Genomic DNA, 17,414 nt, shown 5'->3' on the forward strand with positions numbered 1-17,414 from the left:
TAATCATGTCTGGGATGTAGAAGTTTCGCGTGGCCTTTCCGTAGTGATTATTGTATTTATATGTGATATAATTAGTAGTCTGAGGTCTTGTTATACGGTATGTATTTCTAACTGTCCTGTAGTTGGCATTGAAATAATGTTTTAGCAAGGCTGCATAGTGACATAAATGTTTTGCTGTCAGTATTTTGTGTTCTGACATTGCAATGTTTATAAGGTCGTGATTTTCTCTTTGTTCCCAAAAGATCAGATTTGTCATTTTGTACTGTAGCGACATTAATCTATTTAATTTGTAAGGTGAACAGAAAGCATACGTTGTTATAGCGTATCTTAGTATATTTTGGCATAGTGCTTTGTATATTAGTGCTTTTAGGCGTATGGGAATTATGTCTTTTAATCTGTAGAGTTTGCCAGTTATTGTTCGGAGTTTGTTGTGTAGATGTTTTATATGGCTATTCCAGTTCATATGTGCATCGAGGGAAATTCCAAGGTATCGTATTGTTCCAACCTGAGTGATTGGTTTTGCTGTTCTGTGTGTTTTTTATGTTGGAAAGTGGATGTTGGATGGTTATATATTTGTTATCAATAATAATATTGCAATGTTTATAAGGTTTATAATGTTTATAATAATAATAATAATAATTTTTTTTTTATAACATTTTATTATGTCTCAGTATAAATTACATACAATAATAATATTTACAATATTTACAATAAGGTTTATACAGAATTTTTGAATTTAGAATATAATAATAATAATAATAATAATAATAATAATAATAATAATAATAATAATAATAATAATAATAATAATTTTTTTTTTTTTTTTATAAACGACTTATTTATTTTTACAATGAAAATGATAAGGTTTACTATCACACAGAGTATCTGCACACACACAATGAAAAACATATTATCTTTTATGTACAGCACGAAAATTCGATATACAAAATGCAGAGTACATTTTATAAATATGAATATACATTTTTTTAAACTAGCTAAATATGGATTGGCACCAATGTGCACACAATTCACGATACAATGCAGTAATGCAACATACACACACAATTCAATAATAATAATAATAATTTTTTTTTACATTTTATTATGTCTCAGTATAAGTTACATACAATAATAATATTTACAGTATTTACAATAAGGATTATACATATTTTTTTTTTTTGTCTCAGATGAATTGCATACATAGTTGCTGCAGTAATTATATGTATATAATATTTATAATGCATTACAAGTGTGTATAACAGATACTTGCAAGTTAGTAATTTTCTTCCTCGAAGCTTAGCAGAGCTTATCTGAGGAAGATAATAGATGACAGAGGGTGGTGGTTTCATGGTTGTGTTCCTATAGTGGTCACAAGCCAGGTGTTGATTTTACTGTTTGTTGGTACGTGCTTGAAAGACTTCGACTGCTATTACAGTTTAACTTTTTTTTTTTTTTTTTGTGCAAATAGGGATGGATTTAGACATGGTGTGTTTGTTTCTTTGTGTTCTTGTAGTGATAGTTTTTTAGGAGGGGGGGTTGTCGTAGGTTTGTGTGAGTGTGTATGTGTGGTGGGGGAGAGAGAAACAGGAATTGCTCTAATTTTCATTCTCGCTATAATATTTATATAGTGCCTGTTTCAGCTCTCTGTATGTTCCTAGGTTTCTGTTGTCGAACGGCAGTTTGTTTATCATGTCAGGTACGTAGAAGTTTCGGGTGGCTTTGCCGTTTTGATTGTTGTACTTATATGTTATGTAGTTTGTTGACTGTGGTCTTGTTATTTGATATGTTGTTCTGGTTACTCTATATGTTGGGCTGTAGTAGTGTTTTAACATGACTGTGTAGTGGCGTAAGTGTTTCACCTTAAATATTTTGTGTTTTGCCATGCTTCCTGCATAAGAGTGGGTTGTTCCCAGAATATCAGTTTTATCATTTTATCTTGCAACCATTGTAGCCTGTTAAGTCTGTAGTCTGCGCAGAATGCGTATGATGTGATTGCATATCTTAAAATGTTTTCACATAATGCTTTATAGATTAGTATTTTTATGTGGGTTGGGGCAATATCTTTTAATCTGTATAGTTTGCTTGCTATTATCCTAAGATTGGTATGTAGGTAGTTTGTATGGCTATTCCAACTTTGATCTGCATCGAAGTGAACTCCAAGGTAGCGTGTTGTTTTCACCTGTGTGATGGTTGTGATTTTAGGTTCTGCACTTTGTGTATAGGAGGATGAATGTTTGATAGTGAGATATTTAGTTTCTATGGGCAGGGTTTGGGGGTTTTTGAATATCATTAGCTTTGTTTTTCCAGGGTTTATATATATGCCGTTTTCGGTTAACCAGTTAGTGATTTGATTGATGTCGTGTTGCATATTTTTGTAAGCGATTTTTGCAGTGTTGTGAATGGATACTATGGCAGTGTCGTCTGCATACTGGAAGATTTTACTTTTTAGGGGGAGTTGGCTTATGTCGTGTGTGTATATGTTAAATAGAATGGGAGATAGGACAGCTCCTTGCGGTACTCCACAGGTTACATGTATCTCTTGGCTGTGTGCTGATCCTATACGTGTGATGTGCTTTCTGTTTTTCGTGTATGCTTTAAACCACTGGAGTAGACGACCTCCAATTCCGATATGGGTAAGTTTCGTTAACAAGGTTTTATGTGTTAGTGTGTCAAATGCTTTTGTTAGGTCAATGAATACCACTAATGTTATTCTGTTTTTATCCAATGCAGCGTTTATTAGATCTGTGAAATCTTCCAGGAGTGTTGCTGTTCCTTTATTTTTTTGAAAGCCATATTGTGTTTTGGGTATGATTTGAAATTTTTCAACGTATGTGGAGAGTTTCTGATGTACAATGCGCTCCATGATTTGGTTGATTACAGGCAGCGTGGCGATAGATCTGTAATTACTTGTTATGTTTCTTTTTCCCTGTTTGTGTATGGGTGTGATTAATGCAGTCTTCAGTGTTTCAGGTATGTGTCCCGTTTCGAAGATTTTATTTAACAGTTTTTGTATAACTGGAAGTAGGTCGGTTGAGTGTTTTTTGATGTATTTTGGTCTGATTCCGTCTATCCCCGGTCCTTTGTTAGTATTAATTTGTTGAATAGCCAGTGATAGTTCATCTTTTGTTACTGTGGGGAACCACATCGACTGGGTTGCTCATGGACCTAGTGGAGAATGTTCGTATGTGTGAGGAAAGGTTGTTTCTTGTAGCTTTTGGACAGAGTTCACGAAGTGCTGATTGAAGTTGTTTGCCAACTGTTTGAGGAATTTGGGGTCGCAGGCAAAGCTGTGTTTTATTGTTTCTGTGGCAGTGGTTCTGTGTATATTGTCCAGCATTTCATTAATCAGGTGCCAGGTTTCCTTTATGTCATTCTGTGCTGTTGTTAATTTGTTGCTGTAATAGTTTCGTTTTGCCGTTCGAATCTGGGTTGTTAAGAGATTCCGTTTTCTTTTGTATTCAGCTTTTAAAGCGATATTGTTCGGTGACTTCTTAAGTTGTTTCCATAGGGCATCTTTTCTTTGTATGTCTGTTAGTATGTTGTCTGTTATCCATGGATTTTGTTTCGTTTGGGGGCGTATTTTTATTTTTGTTAATGCTTTGTTGTATATTTTGTTAAATGCAAGTTTAAGATTATTATATATAGCTTCAGCAGAGTCTAAAGATGCTATCTGCATCCAGTCTGTTTTTCTGATTTCATCATTCACTATTGCTTCGTTTACAATGCTATGATACTGTTTTGTAGTCTCAGTGATTTTTATGGGTTCTGGTTCAGTGTGTAACAGCAATGCTGTGAAATAATGGTCTGCTAGTTTGCATGTTATGACGGCTGCTGTGTGGCTGTTAGGAGGGGCCCTTATATTTATATGATCAATGCAGGTTGAGGTTGTTGTGTTTCCGACTATCTCTTCTCGTGTATACGACTGTATGGATGGGGTTATGTTATATGCCGATAATAGGTCTAGGTATTGTTCTGTGTTGTTATTTATGTTTCTAATGTTTATATTAATGTCTCCTATTATTATCAAGTATTTTGAGGTGCCTACTTTCGTGGCTGAAAGCCATCTTTTAGTTCTTCTAGGAATTTTGTGGTGCTTAAGTTGGGTGGTCTGTATATTGCGTTTAATATCAGGGAGTTTTCTTGTTTGATGTTTTTAATTTCGATGCATATGTTTTCTGCGTATTCTAATTTATAGTTTATTTCTGTTACTTCTAGTTTATGTTTGGTAAATATTATTATACTACCGCCTCGTTTTGTTTGTCTGCAGTGTTTGTGTTGTTGGAAGTGTGGCATTTGGTAGGAGGATGCCTCTTCGTTTGTCGTAGATACTTCAGTCAGTATTAAAATGTCTATTTCATCTATATCTTCCTTCAGATAAGCTTGCAGGGTCAGCCAGTATTTTTGAATGCTTCTGATGTTGATGTGGAGAATAGATAGTCCTTTTTTGGGGATTGTCAGTTGTTTCCATTCTGATATTGATTTCAGAATGTGGCAGTTATCATGTTCCAGGGTGATTACGTCTGCTTGATGGTGTGCGTTCATGTTGGTTGGGGTGCTGGTCCTTCTTTAAGGGTTGTCAATATTCCTTTCAATGTGTCAGCCTGTTGAGGTCATCTACGGATTTTATTTCGATTGATTTTGAGTCTTGTGTCTTTCTAAGGAATATTTTGCTGTCTCTTATCCATATAAACTGGTAATTGTTTTCTGTTTTTACTTTCCTTGCTTGGTAGAATATTTTCTGATAGTGTGGAGTAAGGTATTCAGACAAGTATATTGGGGTGTTGTCGTGGTCTCCTTTCAGATCCTTTACTACTGGATTTTTAATCCTGCTAGCTTTTATAAGTGTAGTTTTTGTTAGGCTGTTGGTGAGTCGCACTACGACGCGAGAAGGACGGGTATTATTTTCTCTTTTCCTTTTTTGTGGTAACCGATGCACTGACTGGATGTCTCTTGGTTCAATGGGGGAGCCGATTTTTTGGCTTAGTTGTATTACAATAATAATAATAATAATAATAATAATAATAATAATAATAATAATAATAATAATAATAATAATAATAATAATAATAATTTTATTAGTAATAGTAATTTAATTAATTAGTAATAGTAATTTATTGATTGCTAAAATATTTACACATACAATAGACATCTTGATTGACGTTGCAACTTATAATTTTACAGAATTCAGCTCTAAGTGCTGTATTTTCTACATCGATTTCAACTAAAATTTTAATAGTATTTTTTGCCTCTATATTATGTATTTACAACACATGTTCTTCCAATGTTAACAATGAAAATTATTCAGAATTCTTGTATAATAATTTTTAATGATAAGAATAATTTATTACATTATTTTTTCATGTTACATAAGAGCATTATATTAATGATATTATCACATAATAATCAGTATCTTCAGTATCTTCTTTATTGTTCTATACGTTACTAACCGTTTTATTACATAATCTGTTTCTTTGGTTATAAGGATTACATGTGGTTGAGTGAGACGAGTTAATCCCACCTACTTTGAAGCTTGGGTTAGCTTTTGTGAAGAGAGGCGATATAGTCTTCACTATTTATCTTGCTGCTCCTGTTAATGTATGGGATGATGGCATTGGATGTTGGTGATTTGTGATGTGTATATTAGTGTTGATGGTTTCTTAACTTTGTTGGTATATTTTCCAGAGTTCGTGTTTTAATGTTCTGTACTTATCTATGTGTTTTAAATTTCTTGATTGGTTATTGAGTTGCGTGGGTATCTGATGTGATCTCGCAAAAGAACCGTATGAATTGTAGAAGGGTGTAGGGATGTAGAGAGTTGTTGTAGGTCGTGTTATAATATGTTTATTATGTTATATTAAAATTTTATTATGTTATATGAAAACATTTATTATGTTATAATAAAATGATGGTGAAGAAGTCACGCCACGTCTGGCTGCCTGGCAAATGGTGCATCAATTGAACGGGAAAAAATTGTATATCATGGAGATAGATGGCTTGGAAATAGAATGTTTGATTTCTTTTCTTATTACTAAACCAGTTGATAGTGATAACCGCGCAGGACATTACATAAATTACACATAAAATAGTAAATAATGATCAGTAATATTAAAAACAATCTTAATGAGAAAAAATCCTTGTCTGCTGCTACCAATTTATTGATATTTGGCTCTGTCAGCAGCATTATAAAATCACCGCGATCAGCTATTTGCAGTCTGTTTCGTTTTTAGACAAAAAGATTTGTGACTGCACTGACCACACGTTTCATTAAATATGATGTTGAAATTGCGATTAGAAACATTTTTACTACAGCCCACAATCCAGGATAAAGTATGGGCATCTGCTTTTGTAACAAGAACTGTTGGTACGCGTTTAGGAATTTTAATTTCAATTACTCATTTGTTGTTACTTTTATTAGTTCTTCTTGTAATTGAAAAGCTTCGTCTGTGTTTGTACTTGAAAATGGGTCCAAAACCCAATCGGGTATTTTCATTTCAAGAATATCTTTAAATCGTTGGTTGAAATCACAATGGAGAGCTTCCAAGTACTGACAATAGCTAAGCATGTCTTCGTCATATTTTTCCACTGTGAAGATTCGAAAAATGACTGAATTTTCCTCGTCCTAAGTTTCGTTTGTATAGGAGACGTTTAGACACAAACGCAGAAATAACAGCTTTTGCTTTTATTAAATTCAGCTCATCTTCTTTGGAGTTGTAGATTTGTTTCATTAAATTTGTTAAGCAAGTCGGTCAAATAAGCTATGTCACTTTTGAAAATAATCAAGTTAGCTTGTAAAGAATGATCTCTGTTTTCTAAAACAGTAGCACTGCGTCAAAGAGTTTATAAAATCGATTCCAACAGGCACCCTTTGAAGCCAAAGAACCTGTATGGAGCAGAAAGTGATTGAATTGTTCATCGTTTTGAATACAAAGTTGTTCAAACAATCTGTAATTCAGTGAATGACTTTTGATTTCGTTGATGTTGTAATTACATAATGTAATGACTTGTGTACGCGATCACTCGGGTATTTGGCAACTAAATGTTTACGATGAATCACACAGTTTACATTGAACATATTGGGCATCGCCTCTTTGAAATATGGAATAAAACTGCAATAGCGCTCCACCATCGCAGGAGCACCATCAATAGCAACTGAAAAGATACGATTCAGAGGGATTTCTTTTAATTTAAAAAGGAACTCTTCCAATGCATGAAACATCGATTCTCCTTTAGTATCAGTTAGCAAATTTTTAGCGAATAATAATTTCTGACAACTTTTTTCTTCTGTTATGTATCGTACATATGCTAAAATTAAGGCTGCATTTCCTGGTAAAATAGACTCATCAAGTTGTATAGAGAGCTGGGTTGTTTCTAAATACTCACATGAGTCTTCATCATCCTGGGCAATTCTTCGTTGCATTCTTCTGTATTATTGCTCAAAGGAATTTTCTTGGTAATATCAGAGGCTGGCTTGTGCAGTGTACACTACGTATATGACCTCACTAACAACTGGTAGGATTAGTTCTTCAATATTATGGAGTTTTCCCGATTTAGCAATCAGTAAGGAAATGTCGTAGAGGCACCCAATCCATCATCATCTAGTTTGGATGCTGCTGAAAACACCTGCCAATGTTGGTTGCAACAAATATTTTTCTTTAAGCGGTTGAAAATACAATAAATCTTTTTATATCAGCATGAACTTTTGCCAAATGTTCTTCTAGTCTGAAAGTCTTCATAGATTCATTTGAAAAAAAAAACTTAGTGGGAAATCAGGCACATTGTAATGTTTTGTTTGTAGCTGACTGAATAAAGTCGTATCTCAAATATTCGATATTATATTGCGTAAATTTCTTCTTGAGTTCAGCCAGGATATAATCTGTTAAAAAAGTTAAATTTACAAAATTGCTAGAATGTAATTTCTCACGTACCTAAACCAAATTATTTTTACAAGAAAATGTATAAAAATACTCATGTGAAACCTGTTGTTTTAGTGGAACAACAGACATTTGCTTTGTGTGTAATCCGTGAAAGTGAGCTACCGACAAGGTATCGAATATGCACTAAAACTTTTTATGCACTACATCGATTGCTAACTGCTTGTTACACAATTCAGAAACAATCTAAAACTGATTTCGTATGTCTAACGTATTTATAGTATTATACAGTGCCAAGTCATAACATGCACATGTTCCTGCCGATTCGTATTGGAATTGTAAAATTCCGATCACTTGAAAGTGCGCGCCCGCCAACACTTTGCTTGTTAAAACCTGTCGTCGGACTTCAACGCGGATCGTCTGTAACTTGCATTTTGCACGTTTACTTGTAAAATAAAGCAACCATTACGACCTTTACTTACGTTATCCAACAGTTATATCATCAAAAGTTTTGATGATAAAATGTTTCCAGCGCTTAATTTTTTTTCTTTGTGCTTTCAACGCCCCCCTTGACTTCAATTTGACGACCCTGTTGCTCATGAGGCCATTCCCGCCCCACTAGATCGTTAAAATTAGGAATACTCTTTGCCTGTGGTGAAATTTGATTTCTTTTACAAAATGACACCCCTACTCCCCATGGGGAATAAAATGCGTTAGCGGATATATTTTTTATTTGCTATATATATATACATACCAAAACCCGTATCCAAATTCTGTAGAATCGCTGCTGGTGTACTTTTTTTATGATATTTTGTCCTTGATGGGTTTTACGAATGTTGTGCATCATGCTTCTATACCTTCAAACTAATTAATAGCGTTCAAGTTTTTCTAATCATAGATTCTTGTTAACATTATATATATATATATATATATATATATAATGTTAACAAGAATCTAAGTAATGATTATATAAAAGACAATTTCTAGAATTATTGTCTGAAGATACACTAGAACCAGATGGTATATACTATATACCACCTAGTTCTAGAGTATCTACAGACAATAATTCTCTATATTGTTATTATAATTACGGATATTATAGACTGTTTTTGTTTTGGAGTGTCTTGTTTAGTAGTAGATAGGGGCGGTGGACGTTGATTGAATTTTCATCGCATTTTATGGCAATAGTTTCGGATATTCTAAGCATTGTTTCGTTGTCTTGTTTGTCTATGATTATGGCTTTATCGATTTGGGGATATGTTTCAATTCAAGGGCGTCAGCTGCAATTTATGTCTTCCCTGTACTTTGTGTTTTATTTTTCTTTTTCATGTTGTGATGTTTTTTTGTGTTCAGATATTCCTGAATGGGAATATTCCAATCCTTGATGGGCTCTTGTAGTGTAGTCCATAAAGACCTAATTTTAGAGGCAGTGTAGGTGATATCACAGTCTTTTTGACAAGGAAATTTGTAGACTACGTTGTGGTGTTCGAATATTTCTTTGTGTGTGAGAGATTTAGTGGGTTTTAGGAGAGTTGCTAATTTTTGGTTCGTAGTGAATACTTAGCTTATAGTCCGTGTGTGTGTGAAAACGTATTTGTAGGCTTCGTATGTGTTTTGGATGTATAGCAATTTGATGACCATACGTGTAGTGCAGTCTGTTTTGGTTGTATTATGCTTATGACGGGATTTTGCCGTACAGTTCGCGTAACTTATTAAATGTGTGGGGTAGTTGCGATTTTTGAACACCTGTGTTAAATACTTCAATTCCGTATTAGGATAATTACTGTTGGTTGAGAATTTGTAAGCATTGATAAATTGTGATAGGATGATTGATTTGTTAACAGAATAGAATATGGGTGGCATGAATTGAAATAGAGGTAGTTTCCGATATGTGTGGGTTTGTGGAATATCTTCGTGGCTATTTTGTTATTGATTCTGATTAATGTCAGGTTTAAGAAATTGATAGATTTCTGGTAGCGTGGTTAATATAGATCTTTGTAATATCCCCATGCTTTCTCATCTATTTGTCGTAAAGTGAGGATCTGATCCTGACAGCCTCTATTTGGCCTGAGTCCAGTTTGTTCTTCGCCAAGCTTTTCTTCCACAATTTTTGTCAACCGTTTCTCACGTATATTTGCACAAATCATGCGAGGAACACTCAGTAGGGAAATACCTCTGTAATTCCCACAATCAGTTTTATTTCCCTTTTTATATATGGGTACTATGAGAGGTCTACTCCATTCATAGGGAATTCGTCCCTCTGTCCATGCTTTCTGAACTATGCAGTGCAACCACTGTAAGACTTTTATACCACCATACTTCAGCATTTCTGGTCGAATATCATCTACACCTGCTGCCTTTCCACATTTCAAGTCTTTGATGACTTTTTCTACTTCAAGCATTCCTGACTGTACGCCTGTTGAGTGTTTTTTACCACTGTGCTTTTACTGCTTGTTTAAAAACCTTTTTAAAGGTTTTTCAGCCTAAACTTATTTAGTCGGTAAAATAAGGAAATAATAGTTCCGTGCGCATCGGAAACTTGTGTTTTCATTTAACAAGGAAGTAGGAGAATATACGCAGTTAACAGACAAACGATTAAATCCTAGAGCCTTGGTTACTTTGGCCGTAATTTTAACTTTTACTCCAAACCGAAATCAGTAGATGTTCATAAACAAGACTACCTTACAAACTCAGTCATTTCTAATTCGATTTCAGATAGCAATGCAAGTTTAAAGTTATTACCTTTTGAAATCTAAATCTTCTTGAATACGTAGATCAGCGACTACAAACCTCGCGATAATTTTTCTTCGGTTATAGTTAATTAGGTGCAGATGAATTATGCTATTTAGCGTGTTTTTATTAAATATTGTGGTATTGTTGTAAATTTATACAATTTCTTAAATATATAAAGAAAGTTTATTTACTTTAATAAAATATAACTCTTTCACTACTTTATTTTTCTTTTTATTATTTTTTAAGTAACATATATTATTTATATAAATACTTGTATTTAGTCTATTGAAATTTCTCTCCTTTTTTTTTTACTTTTTCTTTGATATTTCAGAAACCAGAAATATCAGAGGTCCCCGTGTAGTCCTCTAGAAATGGAGGGTTTGCTTCCATAGCGCTAGACCACCAATAAAAAAACCTTTCATTCTAGTTGCCAAACTAGTGGAACTTTTCAAGGAATTTTTTCTAACAGGTTCTCGAGTTTGTTAATCTGCGGAAAGTAGGTTTTCGCAAGCAAGTAAACTCGTTTTTCTTATCTCGCAAATGAAAAAAATCGATCATAGATCGTACACTATTTGATGGAATCATACACAGTATTAGGGTTAGAGACTATGATATGGCACCAGTTATCTTCTCTCCACTCTGCTGATGTCTTTGAGAGAAAAAAAAAAGCATTCACTTTATGACCGCTTAAGCTATCTGAAACACAAAAGGGTACAGGATTGTTTACTTACTAGTCTTTAAAAAAAGTTAGTTACTGCTAAACATCCTGGAAAACCCTCTGAAAATAAAAGGCATGAGATTTATATATTTTCAGAAATATTAAAATTCTGCGATAATTCCAACATGGTGTATCAAATATTTCATTAACGACTTTTTACATATGAAGGCAGTTCTTAAAATATTCTTCTTTCATTCTTTATAAACCAGGAATACACCAGTCTGACTTTACTTAACAGATATCATCATGTTTAGTATGCGACTAGAAAAACAATAACACGTTTTCTTGATATTCTATTGCCAAGAAAGGGAGTTTCTGTTAAATTAAATACAAACAGGAAAATGTATTAACATAGAGATTTCTAATTTTATAATTATTAGACAGTATCGAATGAATTTAAACTAGATGTTTAATTTACCATCGAGATGTCAGGATGCTTGGCTTGTTGTTGTGCAGATTGACTCTTCCCATAGTGTAATTTATTAATATTGAAATGATATATACTCTCATTTCATCAGCTGCGAACATAGCTGTTGGATTCTATTATTTTATATTTCACTATTTGTATTTAATCTGAAGATATCCACGAGGATATACAATACTAGAAATTAAATATTTTTCTTTTTATTTATAAGCTGAGGGTTGCTGTTGCGTCAAAAAAAAATAAACAAAAAAAAAAGTAAAATAAAATAGGGCTATTTCATGCAACAGGAAACCTCATCTAATTGAGTTCTGTTGATACATAATATACATTCTTTACAAGAAGAGAGCTCCTCACTATGGGAAGAATAAATTCGGCGGCGAGGCAAGTATTGAATTTATTGCTAATGGCTTTATTATGCAGATTAAAATGTTTACCATTTTACCTACTTGAGAATATTTGAGTTTAAAAATTACCCTTAGCAACGAATTTTTAAGCTACCCAGATTCTGTCATTACGAGAGAGTGGAATGATGCCAAGCATGTTTATTCCACTGCATTTTAAATTTAAGGAAACAATTTATTATTATTATTATTATTATTATTATTATTATTATTATAAGAAATTAGATAAAATAATTATCATTAATATTTTTATAAATGGTTAATATTCCTTTAAACTAATAAAACTTAAAAAAAACATGCAATATTATTTTATTCATAATTGTATTTTTTTAATAATTTATGGAAATATATTGGAATAACAGAGCGCTTTCACGTTGGATTTACAAATCTTCAATTAACATTCAAACAACGGAAGTAAGTGAAGCTTTATGTTAAACGTATTCAAAATATGTGATGTATTTCTTATTGTTAATATCAGTCATAAGATATGCTTTTTAATGCTGGATTCAGGAATATTATCCTAAACTTAATTTGCTAAACGTTTTTTCATTTCAATGGAACTGTATTAAGAACAGAAAAGGCGACCAAAAGTGTCGAAAACATTTATTGCAATAAATCAATCTTGAATGCGCGCAACCTGTAATAAAAGTTGGAATTTAGGATGTACACAACGGAATTCAGTTTCTCTTTGAGTTGAAGATTTTTTCCCGACTGAATAGCATTAAATGAATATTCAGCATTTAGAAATTAATTAAAAAAATAATAAATTTATATGGTCAAATACCACGTTATTATTCCAGGAAAAGCAGCCGCCAGCCATCATGGAAGTCATGAAATAAACAACGAGATTGTTTTGGTGAACAATTACTAACTAGCTTAACTATAATTAATGCATTTCAATGATGTCTGCAATTTCTCCGAATTATAACCAATTATTCATTAACGGATACCAAATGACAGAGGGAGACTGATATTAAATCATCATATACATCATCAGAACCGCTAAATCACGATCTTTGAACTCAGGTAACTTTAGAAATTCTACACGGAGAGCTACGGCGCTCTCTTCTATCGTATTTGCTGCCACAAAGAACACGAACCACACGCTCATTCAGATTACGGGAATAATGTCTGAATAAAACGAAATATCAGAAAATTATAAACTTATTTTAAAAAACAAGACTTCTTCTATAAAAATGCCTATGACACAATTTTTATAAAATGTTATATACACCGTCTGATCAAAATTATCAGGACACCTACTCGAAACGGTAATCAGACTTTCCCTGTCACTTTCCAGTAGTGGACATTAATATTGGGTGGGTTCACCCTTTGCACTAACTCTTCCGGGGAGACTTTCTACCAGATGTAGGAACGTCTCTGGAGGAATGGCAGCCCATTCTTCCTGAAGAGCTGGAGCCAGAACAGTTCGTCATGTGGGTCATTGGGGTCAAGAGTAAAGTCGGCGTTCTAATTCATCTCAAAGGTGTTCTATGGGATTCTGGCCAGGGCTCTGGACCCCCAGTCTATTTTTGGAACGTTATTGCCCACAAACCATTCCCTCACAGACCTTGCTTTCTGGTAGGTAGCATTGTCATGCTTCGGTGAGACAATAGTCATCACCGAATTGATCTTCTACCGTAGATATTACGCAGCGGGTTAAAATGTAGTTGAACCCTTCTGCCTTTAGATTTCCGTGTAGTGTTACGAGAAGGCCAAGTCAATTCCAATAAAAACACCCCTACACTGTAACTGTACCTCCTCTAATTTTCACTGTTGGCATTACAGACACTTACAGAAATCGTTCTTCAGGCATTCGCCACACCCAGATCCTTCCATAAGCACCGCCCTGTAGTGGTATAAAGAGTGACGTCACTGGACAGTGGACAACTGGAAACGTGTGACGAATAGCGTTCACAGGAGAAATGTTTGGTTTATGGGCAGCTACTTGACCATGGAACCCGCTCCTCGTAACTCTCGACGCACAGTCATGGTGCTGGCTGGACACCTAGTAACACTGTGGAACTCACAGGTGACTGTTTCACTTGATGTCCAGCGATTTTCACGAACACCACCTTCTTCAACGCTCGATGGTCCTTGTCTGTCATTAAAGGCGGTCTACCCGACTGTGGGTTTGTTGTGGTTGGGTCTTCACGTTTCCACTTCATAATCACGTCACCAACTGTTGACTTGGGCAACTTGAGGAGGGTTGAAATGTCTCTGACAGATTCTTATTGATGTCGCAGGCAATAACTAGTCCACGTTAGAAGTAACTGAGCTCCCTTGACCTACCCATTCTGCTCGTACTTCTTATCACTGAACAATACACTGCTCCGTGCTTCCTTTTATAACTGAGGTCGTAGTGATATCTAGACGTCAGTTTACGAATTACAGAGGGTGTGTCCTGATACTTTTGTTCAGATAGTATATATATTAAAATAAGAATCTTGATATCTAAGTATTGAAAAATCGTCTGCCATTTTGAAAACAATATTCTGATCTTTGAAAATCGTCATCAGACTATTGGGGAAGTATTTGAAGAGACAAAATGATATTTCTTTTAATATGACTCAACGTATGCAGTATATAAATAATTTGATAAAAAACGGATCAGAAAAAATGAGAGTAAAAGTAAACAAATGAATAAGAATCGCATGAGATAATACAAAAGTTAAAACAGAAAACGTAACTGGAACCTCAGTAAAAGAAAGAAAAAGAAATGCGTTTTACGAAAAATACGAACTGTCAAGAAAGAAATAAAGACCGGGAAGCCTAAGGGTCAAAGCTGTATTACTTAGAGGAGACCTCCACATAAAATTTAAAGCAGTGCGGAGGACCTACCAGGGGTTCTGACCTAATGTCCAGTCCTCACCTTCTTGTGGTGAGTACTGGACATTAGGAGATCCACTATCTACTTGGATATTGAACGAATAGGAACAAGGATTGAAAGAAATAAAGATCAAAGAAAATTGTGACAAGCATCGTCCTACACAATAGCAAAAATGAAGATAGTATATATCGGGGGAGGAGGGGCAGATTCATCATTAAATAAAGTATGCTGAAGATAAAACACCAATTAAGGTGGTATGGCAAGATCATGAAATAATTAATAAATTAAATTATTGTTAAATAATTGTAGACGACACATTTGAATGGATGAAATTCTTGAGAACTAGAGAAAGTTAATGACGCCCGAAAACACATAACAAGAATCAAAGATTGTTAAAAACGCATTCAATTCTGGTTATAAAAATGAATGATACCTTAATAACATCATATTAAGCTTTTACGTAGATAATTATCCTCTGGTCTTATAACTTTATTTAGTTAAGAATATATATATATATATATATATTATAATTTTCTTTAAATTACAAATGAAATTCCGTTCATTGTCTAAATTCATATTATGTTTTTTACTTTAATTGTGAAGAGCCAAAGATATATTAAGATATTTATATGAAAATAACTTGATGAGATGCTGATGTCACAGGCAAATCAAGAAGTAATTTTTCCCTAAGGCATTTGATAGGATTTCACATTAAACTAGAGAATAGGGATTGGAATAGAAACTTGAATTAGTGAGTCTCTCAGGGAGGGGTATCAGAAAGTTGCACAATGAGGGGCATGAATGCGTCAGATTCTATTTAACTAATGCTGCATCCTCAGTCCTTGGACTATTGTTGTTTAATCTATACAATAACGATCTAAAACAGGAGATGTTCAATTGTCGCGATGGCGGAGTTCTATGGGATTGCAATCGAATGTTTCTTAAAGCAGGATAATGAGTTATACCATGCTGGTGTACAACACGAAGGTGGTTCTCAGAGATTAGCATTAATAGGTTGCCTTTTCCGGAGTATTGTCCCGATTTGGACCTGACTGAAATGATGTGGGATATTCTGGGGCGCCGCATATGCCTGTGGAAGACACCTGTAATCAACACCATCATCAATTGTTAGAGCGTATGAAGGCCCAATGGCAACTTATCCCACCAGAAAAGGGTCAGAAACTTGTAGACAGTATTTCACAACGCATTACAGCGATTATTGCTGCAAAGGATGTACGAATATCTTATTGACTGTATCCATCATGTATGGCCTGCTAGAGAAGTGTCGTCCGGATACTTTTGGCAAAGAAGTGTATAATGCAGTCACTCAGTAGTTTCCATACTTAATCGTTTACCGATAGGGTATATATTACCACTAGAGTCAAGCTTCCACATGCCGTCTCTAAGTGCAAAATTGTAGAGTAGCCTTTACATATTCCAGTGGAAAATTATAAACGAACTAGCACACGAATGGTATATACTGGAAATTATACCAAAAATGGGGGCGCTTATAAATCATTTAATTGTTTATTCAATCTCAAGAATTCAAGGAAATAATTTTGTATAAAACGCACAAAATATATTAATACGAAGATGCTTTCCTTCAAACACCAACAAACATATTTCAAGCAACAGATAACCAACGTGTGGCAAACGCGTAATATAGGGAAATAAAATTAAAGAAATTATGTAAAACAATCTGTTTTAATTAACAATACTTTTAACATAGCGCATTTAAAACTATCTGTGAAAATTTACTAACTAAATATATGTATAATTACTTTATATAAAACTTTAAATGTTGACTCTAAATGTACAATAACTGATGAAATATCTTGAACAGTACAGGTTTACGACTAACTGATATTATTATTCCTATAATTTATCAATGAAATGCTAACGTTATTAATTAAATAAAGTTAATACAGGGTGTCCCAAAATTCTCGCAAGAAGTAATTTTGATAAAAAACACAGGTTTTTATTTAAACATTGTAATTTCTTATTGATTCATAAAGTATACAGTATAGGGTTATGCATGGAATAGCATATCGGGTAAATGGCCTCCACGGCTTTGCTGGCACATACGCACTCTTTTGTCGAAATTTTCCATGACCGTTTTGCATAAATATGGCTGAATTTCGTTGATACAGCGCTCAATTTCCTCCTTCAATGCGTGTGTGGTCGTGGGCTTGTTGGCATAAACCTTAGACTTCAAAAAACTCCAAAGAAAAAAGTCCAACGGCGTTAAGGCACATGATCTGGGCGGCCAATTCTGATCACTAAAACGGGAAATTACACGACCAGGAAATGACACATGCAGTAATTGAATTGTTTCTCGGGCTGTGTGGCATGTGGCACCGTCTTGTTGAAACCACATGTCGTCCACATCCATATCTTGCAATTCAGGCACAAAAAACTGGATTATCATGTCGCGATA

The 17,414-nt window shown here is 34.1% G+C and overlaps 1 protein-coding gene across 1 annotated transcript; it reads right to left on the reverse strand.

Annotated features, from left to right (window-relative positions):
- Positions 1–6,949: 6,949 nt before the first annotated feature.
- LOC150093851 (protein ZBED8-like) lies at positions 6,950–7,417 on the reverse strand. The gene has a single exon (XM_090412537.1). It carries the CDS (start codon positions 7,415–7,417, stop codon positions 6,950–6,952), a length of 468 nt encoding a protein of 155 aa, XP_090268663.1.
- Between the last annotated feature and the right edge of the window lie 9,997 nt (positions 7,418–17,414).

This window comes from Typopeltis vanoorti, chromosome 23 (assembly GCF_054136105.1).
Source record: "Typopeltis vanoorti isolate ZY-2024b chromosome 23, IOZ_Tvanoo_1.0, whole genome shotgun sequence".
NCBI lineage: Eukaryota > Metazoa > Arthropoda > Arachnida > Uropygi > Thelyphonidae > Typopeltis > Typopeltis vanoorti.